Source organism: Apostichopus japonicus, chromosome 8, assembly GCF_037975245.1.
Source record: "Apostichopus japonicus isolate 1M-3 chromosome 8, ASM3797524v1, whole genome shotgun sequence".
NCBI classification, from domain to species: domain Eukaryota; kingdom Metazoa; phylum Echinodermata; class Holothuroidea; order Aspidochirotida; family Stichopodidae; genus Apostichopus; species Apostichopus japonicus.
In genome coordinates this window covers 12,419,825-12,431,834 of record NC_092568.1, presented here as the reverse complement: position 1 = coordinate 12,431,834, position 12,010 = coordinate 12,419,825, and the positions used below count along the sequence as shown (strand labels likewise).

General features: G+C 35.9%; 1 protein-coding gene across 1 annotated transcript; it reads right to left on the bottom strand.

Annotated features, from left to right (window-relative positions):
• Positions 1 to 2,234: 2,234 nt before the first annotated feature.
• On the bottom strand, positions 2,235 to 10,958 carry LOC139970437 (protein angel homolog 2-like). Its single transcript, XM_071976096.1, has 6 exons — positions 10,759 to 10,958; positions 9,702 to 10,147; positions 8,515 to 8,735; positions 8,054 to 8,123; positions 6,455 to 7,087; positions 2,235 to 4,594 (listed from the first exon to the last, which is right to left on the bottom strand). The coding sequence occupies exons 2-6, from the start codon at positions 10,105 to 10,107 to the stop codon at positions 4,263 to 4,265; spliced, it is 1,662 nt and encodes a 553-aa protein (XP_071832197.1). The 5' UTR covers positions 10,108 to 10,147; positions 10,759 to 10,958; the 3' UTR covers positions 2,235 to 4,262.
• Positions 10,959 to 12,010: the final 1,052 nt, after the last annotated feature.

The following is a 12,010-nucleotide window of genomic DNA, read 5'->3' as shown; positions in this document are numbered from 1 at the left end:
TGCATGTACATATCCTTTCTAGTCGTAGTTGTAATAATACTGGCAATGCATTGTGTTAATACTGAACCAAATTTATTCTTCAAATTTTTATAAAAAATGTGCAAAATGACCCTTTCAGCCTCAAATCTCTGGGTCACATATATTCCTAAGACAGCCATCCCAACAGATATATATATAAGTCTACAGTGTAATCAAGACCCTCCTTACTTTTTTGAACCTCTGGATTTCAATTTGGGTCCATAGCCTAGTTGGTTTGGGTGTCTGCATTTAAAGCAGTCTACCTGGGTTCGAAATCCTGGTGGAGGCTGGAAGTTTTTCAAGGTTCTGATTTTCCAACTCACTACAATTTCAAATACATATATGCATATATGTATATATATATATATATGTATATATACATATGTATATACATATATATATATATATATATATACACATATACATATATATACACACATACATATATATATATATACAGTACACATACATATATATATATATATATATGTATATATATATATATATATATATATACACACATATATATGTATACACGTACATACATATTGGATCACTTGCGACAGATGGCACTTTCCACCAGAGCAAAACTGAGACTTCCATAGAGTAATAATTTCATGGTTGGACGGGCCAAGGCATGTAGCACTGGTATGCTTACTGACATTTTCTATACAGATGTCCACTTATACAAGTGTATAGTCACATGTCAAAGGCTTCATATAATCAAATATGATAAAGCAAATTTAGTTGGATCAAATAACGAAAGGTTAAGTTGTTCTGTAAGAATGACTCCTAGTGAATCTGCTCTACAAATTTTAGATTTAGGCTGTCAGTTATGCAATCACGAGGAGTAGTGAGATCATAATCTAATGAGAACTATCCACTCAACTTCATATAGTCTGTGGAACATTTTCCACTTCCATGTCAAATCAGCTGTGATATGGACAAATTGCATTGTCATTTGCACTATTGTTTAATTGTATCATTAGAGTTCACAGTATGGGTATTCTTTTCTTCTGGTATTCATTGTTGTCAGACAATTTAATACAAAAGATACCTTTGTTCAATTTTTTGTAGTATAATAAAGTTTTGCTAACGCTATTCATGAATATGATAATAATGATAGTAATAATAATAATTATCTCAAAACATTTTTTTTCCATTGACAATAGTGACATACAGGCTTTTGCAAACTAAACATCAAAAATGAAATGAAGCAGTTGTTAGAAGAAATATTTTGTATCTGTATTACTCAAAGAGTTGCAATAAATAGAGAAGCTACTAACAACTGTCTCATCTATTTCTTCCTTTCAATTCTCCCCACCCTCACCCCTCCCTTTTTTTCTTCTTCATGAACTAGTAACATAATGATAACCTAACAGTGCATCACTGTTTAAGCTGATATAATAATTGAAACAGTACTTAAATGACTTCAGACCCTCTTCACCTTTCTCCCCCCCCCCCACCCCACCTCCCGTTCCTGATGTCCCCAGCTTCCCACAATAATTAATTTGACATGTGTGAGAACATTCAATAGTACAATGTTTGTTCATTTACTTGTTTAATAACTGCAAAATTACCATTCATATATCAATTTGTACAAATGGAAAGACTGCCTAGTTAAGCCTGCAGGGTCAACAATGATATATTCCAGTCATAGACTACTTCATACAATGGATACCAAACATTGCACAGTTTAGTTCAAATGCCCGACATTGGTATCGTGTGTCAAATGTTTAGACAGGCTCTTTGCAGATGAACTGATTTTGCCAAATTTAGCAACTTTTTAATAAAAGTTATAGTTAATGGCAAATGGTCTTCAAACATATTTCTTTGTATCATGTTGGAATGCGATGCAGTTGGAATATCTGCTTAGTGCTCAACTTTGGAGGCTTAATACAAATTTGCAAGTTTACAAAACTTGAATGATTTGGGCATCCTATAAGAAAAACACATGTCAGTACAGTGACAAAGAGGATGACGTCAGTCAATCTTGTTGTCTTTCAAAAAGAAATTTGTACTAGGATTTGTTTCAGTGGACGCTGTCTTAAGGTCCTGAATTATGAACATGGCATTACTTGACTCAAATACATGATTTTGGAGGTAATTTACCTAGTTAGAGGCAAAGGATCCCATGGTGTGGGGGGGGGGGTCTTACATGACAGTGTAAGTAAATCTAGCAGAGAAATGAAATATAAATAAAAAGCAACAACAGATGACAGTAACGTCATATATTAATTTCTGTAATAAATGAGCAGTGGTGCATGCAGTAGGAAATACCAGAATGCAAAAATGCATTGTGGTTTCTATGATGTAGCAGTTTTCTTCATGAATCTGACGTAATGTATAGTGAGGGTGTACATGTTTACAAGGGTTTCACAATTTTACCTCTGGTGACCCCAAATGACCTTTGACCTCCACCAAAAACAATATGCTTCTTGTACTCAATGTGGTACTTCTAGACACCAACTATGAAATTGGTCTGACCTTCCCTTCTTGAGATATCGTGTTTACAAGCTAGGGGTCACAAACCCCCTCACACACACATACATACACATATTCGCAATCATGAATGCAAAGGTTACTATTATCATCGAAACCAAAAATGTGTCGTTAATTTTAAATTGCAATTTTCATATACATATTTTGTAATATGAATTGAAACTACTGTTAGTCATCTTCATACATAGTAAACAATGATATGCAGGAGACAAAGCAGAAATGATATGATAAGTAAAAGATGACTTAAACCTGCTCTGTGGGCAGCAAGGCTACGTCGATTAATATTGGTAGAATTCTTACAGGTTTTAAATTTTTCTGAGGGATCTACTTATATAACCTGTATCATTCAAACATGAGAATCCTTGGGTGCTCACATAACGTGGATCAATGACAGAAGGAAACCAATGTACCCCCAAAAAATGAGAAATAAAATATTCTACAAAGATGACATATGAAATACAAAGATTGCAAGGTGACATACATAAAGGGGTAGTTCGGTGGCCACACTGTGAGTAGAACCCCCCACCCCACCCCTTCCCCATCTTAATATCTTGCCCATTACTCAAGACATAGTTGATTGACTGGAACCTATTTTAACTGGCTTAATCTTGGTTTCTTCCCTGGAGTTGATCACTGTAAGTGCTTAATTATAAGCTTAATTTTCTATTATGTTTTTGGTGATTTGTCTTTGAAACCTGATACATTTAGGATGTTTGCATAGCTGTAGGTCTCTGTGTCGACAGTTTCATCAAAATACAACTTTTTAGTAGAAATATTATTTTCCTCTGTGAATAAGTGAATGAAATATTTAAAAGAGAAACAAATCATCACACACCCTGCTTTTTGCAAGATGCATTCATAAAATACAACCAAATTTTTTAAATCCATATGTTTTGCCATACAAATTTGCTATGACCTTAAGATGCAGAAATTTCCAGCTGTTTTATTGGATTCATATACTTCAGCCACTGCAACATCCCTTTAAAGGCAGCTGTTAGTATTTCATACTACCATTTCTCACGTAAGCTACTTGTCTTGTTATCCATGCAAATAGCACATTGTTCTGTAATTTACTTGATTACAATAATAAAATCATCCATATTGTTATGCAAATTAGGCTACAGTACACACAAGAGTTCAGCATGCCAAAAATTATATTGCGACTACTTAATGACATTTGGAGATAAAAGTATTCCCTTTGGTTGACTGGAAATTCAACATATTTTCTAAGTTTCAACTTGAATTGTTTTATCTTCACACCGGTAATTGTAAGGCAACCTCGTCACGCGTCATTAACTCCAAGTTAATTGAATTGAACTTCCGCATTGATAACTGCAAATTTAGTAGCATGGAAGTTTCTAGATTGGGACGTTTCTTAAGTCCCTGGAAGTTGAGGATTCCACTTCAGCCTAAAAAAAGAAGCGTACACAATCCAGTACAGTCGGCCGAAAGGGCATAAAGAACAATATTTTATTTGACATCTCACACTGCTATTCCAATGTAGACTTCTTTGCACAAACTCTTAACAATGAAAGTAATCTCATGTGGATGAGCTAATGGCTGAAGATTTTAATCAGATGTTTTAGAAAAGCTAATACGTGTGTGAAAGAAAACTTATTCATTTAACAAACCAATGAAAATTGATTGGAAGACCAAACTATTTGGGAGTCTGTCCGGTAGAAAATGTTAGGCCTATCAGTATGTGTTAATCGCTTCCACCTAGACTCGAGATCCAACTTTGATCAATTTAGCGAGAAGCACGCCATCAACGAAAAATGATCGGACGACCAAATTCTGTTTGGGAGGCCGCCCATCGCTGTTGCTTCGTCGTCCGTAAAGAGTCGCAGGGTCGATAGAAGTTCTAAGCCACCTCTCGTTTTAACGGATGGCCAATTTGAAGATGACGAATAGTAGATGTAGTCTACCATGCAGTTAGTCCGTGAGTGATTTGATGTTATTTCTCTGTTGTCTCTGTCTAAGGAATACACAGACGAAAAAGAGAAGGGGTGTCTGATTATCTCACTTCGTCCTCTTCCATTGGACGACGCAACCTCTTTCCAGGGCTCTTCCTCCTCTAAAATAGAGAGAAATCAACCAAAAATAACCAATATCTTCGTTCATTTCACAACAGGATGATGTTTTCCCCCTAATTTCACACATTACTTTTAATAGTATCATCATATATTTTATATTTAATAATATTTAATTTAATATTTAATAGTCTCATCATTGTATTAAAATTGGCAGCAAACTATTTTGAAAAATGCTTCAATTAAATTACAGTTCTATCGTCAAAAGTATTAGGAATGAAATGTATGCAAGACAGAACACTTGTAATTTTTTTATTTTGTGTACTACACTCTACAGATACTTGTTTGGCAGCAATAACCTTTGATAGATCTACAGAAAATGGTACTTTTGTTGTCACAAAATAAAAAAGAATAACATTTTGAAAGTCCCCATGCAGCAATTATATCAACATTAATTTAGTCCCAACCTCCTTGATGCCTCAACAACAGGAAACAACTAAATTATAACCCCTCCCTGTATCTTTAATCTGCAAACTGTAAACTTACTTCCTCATGCTCAAATTAAATTACTTTACATTACATGGTCACTTTTGTCATTAGAGTACATATACATGACGTACAGACACATGTTTCATAGTGACACCTCACATGATGCTGATGGTTCGCCTCTATGAGATTTATATTGAATTTATATTGAGTATTAGGGAAATCATTCAGTGTTCAAAATTTGTGGCACAGAAACTTTTTGAAGATTCTGAATTTTTTTCTCTTATGTAATACGATATCTGTGCATTAAAAAGAATTATATATACATCACTGCACTGGTAAAGCAATATGTGTGCATTCTGCTATGCATTGCTAGGTAAATAATTTTTTGCAGAAAAAGTTTTTAAAACTTTTTTTCTTACGTTTCATTGGTCTTATGCTTTCAGTTTATGTAATGATCCATGAAGCTAAACCTAACAAGTATGAGTTCATGTAGAGGCTAACAAACACTTTCACTTAGCTGTGACAGAACTTGAAAACATCATAACACATATATGTTACACAATCACTGCAACACAGCCAAACAGTGCTTCCTCCTCCTACACTTAGAACATTCAATATATATTTCACCCTGATACTGTATGCTCCATACATAATATTTCATGTTGAAAGCTTCGTGAGTAACTCAATGTTGACAAGCTGTTGACTTTTTGCACATCTTTCTATCTCCCCGAATTAAATTTTGTGATTCAGATGGTGTGAGTACCTATAAACTACAGCTTAGAGCAGGGGTGGGCAACCTACGGCCCGCGGGCCACATGCAGCCCGCCAGTGATTTTTTTGCAGCCGTGAGATGTCTCCAGAAAAAGAAAAAATATCAATCTATTTTACATCATTACAAAAAACGTGCTAGCTGCTTAGAATTTATTGTCACTAATGATGCTGTCAGGTAGGCCTACTATCCCCATTAATTATCAACTGTACTGTATTGACATTACGTTTTTGTGAATACAGATTAAGTACACACACCTATTGCTTGAAATTCCTCAGAATCAAAGGTTTGAAATCAACAGCAGGTCGTTGGTTAGGTGCGGCCCAGTCAATTTTTCACCCCTTATATTTGGCCCATTCATTCAAAAAGGTTGCCCACCCCTGGCTTAGAGGGACTCAGTTTGAAACAAACCATCTCTCAACAGGTGTAACCATAAACAATCCACAATGGCGACACAATAAAATGGTCTTAAAACAATACTTGGAATATGTTCAGATTTACGTTTTTCATTGAATATTCCAAACTTACTGGTTTGGGTATCTACTGATGACGAGACTTACCTGTCTCCTAAACACATGTACTCTGATCTTCCTGTAACAACTGCTTATCATTCTTAACATATCAAAATTCTTCAAAGCAATCTCACCTTCTTCCCCATCTTCGTTCTTTTCTTCCCTTTCTCCCTGGGACTTCTCGGCCGACTTACTTTCCTCTTGTTTTGATCTTCCTTCCCCCCGTTCTTCTAAAGCACTCATATATTGGCAGTCTTTGGTAATTTTCAAAGCTTGGGGTATTGCAGGTCTATTTAAGAACCTCACAGCACCTCTTCGGCCCTCCGTCTGCCCAGAAATATCTCCACAAGGTATATCTTTGAAGTCCAACGTGCCCTTCTGTATAAACTCCGAGAGAGGACTCTGCGGAACGCTGTTCATATCTCCACAGAGAACGACGGGACATCGAGCGAAGGTCCCGTCTTCCAATCGATAATGACTGACCTGATCAATTTCGGCGAGAAAGACTCCCAACTGAGCGAGTTTGATGTCGCCACGTCGTGGGTTGAATAAGAGGTGTGTGGTGGCCACACAGAGGTTCAGTTGGGGTTCGTCCACAGACTTTAACAATACGATGATGCCTACGTTATCCCTGTCTAACAGAGGTATATGTCTCCTGTAGTAGGATACAACTCTACTGACCACTAGCTGGAATTTATTGCTTTTGAAGAAAATCGCACAACCGTCTGACTTGTTACCGGTTCTCTTTTTGTAGATGCCGGTGTATCCTGGAAGATTTGGGAAAAAACAAGACCATTACTATAAAAAAAACATTTAACAAACAATATAAAAGCACATTTCTTGGTATAAAAAAAAAAATAAAAAAAATTTAGGCAGGTACTGCTGTCTCTGTGTCATACAAATACAAAAAAACAAACTAACAATACAAACAGAACAATGAACTTGAGCAAAGAGAAAGCTCAGAGATGCAAAAGGGGGGAGTTTGTCACTGTATGGTTCCTAATGACTACATCTATATACCCAGCCAATCTATCAAAAGCATCTCTTGTCTGTGATTGGATTAATAGCCAGCAATTCATTGAATCACAACCTAGTCAGAACATGCGACAGTAATGGACAATGTGGTGCTTTACATCTAAGACAAATACTTCACACTACTGTTGCTGGTGGATGTGGAAAAAAATTAAAGCAAAAATGTGTATAGTTGCTACAGACATTTGTAATTAATAGAACTACATGTCTTAAAGTTTATGGTATGTGGTGTTACAAAGTCATTTCTTTTTACAAATTTTTTCCACATTAAATTCCAGATTTGTTGTGAGCTATGAAGTCCAGACTGTATGAAGATTATGTTATTTTTTTTCCATGGCGTTGATCTGTTTAGGAACTAATTTGATTTGCATATTTATAGAGAAAAAATATCAGGTTCCTGTGATGATTTGTCACTCAAGATTTTCTAAATGACAATTCATAGAATGAGGTCAGATATTCAGATGGACTTTGTTTTCACCTATCAATGTAGTAAATTTGAGATCTGGGTGGGCGAGGTTTGCCCTTAAATGACAGACTTGGAGATAAACATGGAACTTGTATCTTGGATGGTGGAGTTGCATTGCAGACTTTGTAGAAAAGAAAATTACTGAATATTATGAGAGAATGTTTTCCAAACTTAAATACTGTCGATCAATGTATTGTCTTTTCTTGTTACTACAACACTATAGATAGATACTGACCATTCTTAGCCAATGAAGGTTGAAAGAAATTTTGGTAATGTTCACTTTCCACCTCTTGCAGACATATGATCTAAGACCAAAGAAAAATAGATAAAAGTGAGTAAGTTAAACCATTGGCATTAATTATTTATTTGATGAGAAATATGAGCAAAGTTCTTACAAGTAGCTCCTTTACACTAAGATGTAATCTTTATATTTAGAAAGAATGCAATCTGAATTTGATGTTAAACATGTAGTTGTCTGTGGAACGATCACTAAAGCTGATTTTGGTCGCCCAAACGAAAATTGGTCACCTTGGATGACCAGATTATCATAGAAAAAGTTGGCCTGCAATGTTTACATGTACGCTTACATACATTCATTAATTGTAAAGTAATTTTGTATACAGTACTCTCATATAAAATCATTATCAAAGCACTGCTTCCAGTTTGAGCAATGCCCAATGAATATGCAGTACTTACATCACTGTTCAGACATCGCATTTCCTGCAGGAGGTTTGCCTTTCTGAAATTCCAGTCTAAGAATTGTGGGTGCACCTGTTTATATAAATAACTGTTGCCATCTAGCAGTCCCTGAGCAAGTACATTATAGCAGAGAACAGAAAATTGAAAATCCTTTAGATTCCTCTTGGCAGCATCCTTGGATTCTACATGTCTCCACTTCCTTTTGAATGTTGATAGGTCTGAAATCAAGAGTTTCCCAAAATTTAATAAAAAACTGATATTAAAATAAAGGTACAGATTACTGTCCAGATTATATGGAACAATAACATCACACTCATCAGCACCTATTAAGTATCCATAATTGTTGTTTGTGTTTAGATCTACCAGACTCTATAACTACTATACTGGAACTCTCTCAAGAGCTAATTCTACTGACTGCAAAATAATTGATCCAGTTCTTGGTTCTAAAAAAAAGTGTACAGTATTGACTTTTGTTTCTTTTCTTTGTTCATGCTAATTCTAAGTACTTATTCTAAGACAAACAAGTACTTAGCATGGACACAAAGCAAGCAGATGAACAGGGTACTATCAATAACAATGGCCAACATGATTCTAATAAGCAAACATTGTACATTGGCTCTGATATTGTAGAGATCTGACATATGAAACAGATACATTTTCCAAAACCATGCAACATAATTGCACTATATTTACTTTATATAAACTTTATATTTACTTAATTTATTTTTACAAGTATTACCTCTGAACTGTTTTTCTTGGAAATGCCTCACCTGTACATTACTCCAGTTCTCAAAGGAGTGTAAGAATGCCAACTTTTAATTACCTATATATGCTTTATCCAGGACTTAAACTAATTTCTTATGCTCTTAATTTCAATTCACTGATTGTTCCATCTTGTATTTTATGCCATGGTCAATTTTGTATTTATTTTTGTTCCTTTTTCCTCGTTGTCTTATTGTTTACTTTTTGCATTCTATAGTATTTTTATTATGATTACATTATTTTTTGTTCTTCTTGTTTTTTTTTGTATTTTTCAGGGCCTTTGGGGGATAAGCTTTACGCTAACCGAGTATACCCTTCAATGTTCAATAAATAAATAAACTCTGGTTAAGCTGTTCTTTCATGAACTTTGGTGCAAAATCAACTGTGAAAGTAGAAGAATGTGGGAAAGAATTTATCTTTACCTTTATTCCCTTTATGTTCTTCTCCTCTTCTTTCATTGTGAAATTTATCAACAGAAGATGAATCACTGTTTGGCTTAAATTTTTTCTCCTTCCCATTCTCTTCACTGAAAATCTGCTCAAAAGTCCTCTTCACACTTGCCATGTAATTATCACTCACTGCAACTCTTGGATATCCATGTGCAACATTCACAATTTGTAGTTCACGAGTGGATTGATACGGTCGGTAGAAATGATAATCTGGCTGCCATGAGGATGGTCTGCTTGGAACAAGAAGTCTAGGAACATTTGGGTTGCAGCGAAAAGAGGACCTGGGCAAGGATGGATTAATGGTGTTCTGGAGAAAGGAGATTATTCCTCTTCTCGGGACTGGCATTCTACCACTTGATGACGAGGAGGGTGTATTCATGGTATGCTGCAATTGACACTTTCCTCGATTTCATTGTGTCCTGTTAGTTAAAACATGAATATTTATGTATCAAGCAGAAATATATCTCAATGTAAGCTAACAATATTAAAAAATTTTTTTTTTAAATTGTCACATGTACAGTACACGTGTGTTGAAGCTAACTCACACTTCCTCTAACAACCCTTGGGCAAAGTTTAAACAAAATTCAATAAACCAAATTAAGTCACTTAACCCTATGATGCCAAACAACATTTCCTAAACAAACAGTGGAGTTTGAGCCCCTGTAACATAATTTGTGTGATGATACTAACAGTAACAAGTAACAGGGAAGGCCTAGGTTGATTGGTAATGTCTGCGAAAGGTGATCTATAATGTAAGCTTTCATGCCTAAAATGGGTCAGTCTCAATTGAGCATTTCAATATGTATTTGCGGCAGTCTGAGTCATCTTACTGTATATTGCTAGAACCCAGTCATAGCCTCTCAAATAAAGTTTAACGTGTTGGCAAAGGCTGGTTAGGCCTAGCCTAGACCTTAGGCCTAACATGAGGACCAGTGTGCTAAGCGCTACACTAGCCTACTCTACAGTAGGACGTATAATTATTTATTAATGTTTACTACAACTTTGAAAGCACATGTGTATGTGAGCCTACATAAGTAAGTCTTTCCCTCATCGATAAATCGTCTTAGTGCTTGTTTAAGGAGAACACGTTTTGACTTCATAACTTCGTGTGGATTACACTGACCGCCGCTTCTGTAGTGTTCTATACTGCAGCTACGTTACATAGCGATAGTAATGTGTGTGAATTGTTTGTAAATGTTGTGAATCACAAACACTGATCTGTACACTAAGTGTACAAGATCAGTGATCACAAATGATGCAATCCAGTTGTCACACTGCTTTGGTTAAATATGGAACGCCAAATGGAATCATTTACGGGACGGAGAGGGGAAGGGATGGAGAAAGCTGGCGACTAGAATTAGGTATCTTCACCAGACAATTTTTACTTTTGTTGATGCTACTCGGGTGGCCCGGACGGGACATAAAAATCGTCAACATGTTTATCTCAAAAGTTCAAATTTTGCATTTTTTCTTCGAAGTTTGTCTTGACTTAATTTACATACCAAAAGAAATTATTTCAACAATGTATACTTATTCGCCATTAAAAATGAAAAGGCCTACACAAGCATGATAGGAAACCACAAGCTTAATCAGCAAATTTATTCTTTTATTAATTTTTCTACCCTTCCCTCGACGCCGCCGCATCCTACCTTCGCCACAAAGAAAGGGGCTTGCCTATATCCTGACATGAAAAGTAATCAAAAAGGATGTTCGTTCATTTTTTTTCTCTCATTCTCACAGCAAGGAGTCTGTCTACGTGTCTGACTTAATAGTGCAACGTATAGGAAAGAGCTGTTTAGGGAAAAACAGAGATACAACATTCATTTTCGGTTATCGCATCCGGGGGGTCCTCTAAGTAAGCTATACGCGTTGGCGATTGTTCCGAGGGCCAACAAGTGAGCCAAGAGAACGACTCGCGTTTCTGAGTTAAACATGTGACGTACGTGTGACATTCCGAGACTGTGAGTTGCTTTCCGCATAGCCTACCTGGATATAGTACTTGGAAATCTTCCATCTCTCCCATAAGGAATTGCTTTATTGTAACATTTGCTTACCTCCCTTGTAAGAACTCCTGGCCACCCACCCCGCCGGACCGATGGAAAAGGTCATGTGTTGTGCATGTATATGGCATGCCAATATTTTGCAACTTACCCAATTAAAATAAACAAATGAGCAACTGAATTAAGTCACTCGTTTTAATTACTCTGCATATACGATACGTTTTTAACCCTAGACCTTTGGTATCATATCTAATATCTAATATATAATATACATGTCTTTAA

What these genes read in the sequence shown, in the direction of transcription:
- LOC139970437 (XM_071976096.1), bottom strand. Translation starts at nt 10,107, where the DNA reads ATGAATACACCCTCCTCGTCATCAAGTGGTAGAATGCCAGTCCCGAGA. An exon ending in AGAACATAAAGGGAATAAAG is followed by an intron (nt 8,736 to 9,701) that starts GTAAAGATAAAT and finishes TCTTGATTTCAG; the next exon opens with ACCTATCAACATTCAAAAGG. An exon ending in ACCTTCATTGGCTAAGAATG is followed by an intron (nt 7,088 to 8,053) that starts GTCAGTATCTAT and finishes CAAATCTTCCAG; the next exon opens with GATACACCGGCATCTACAAA.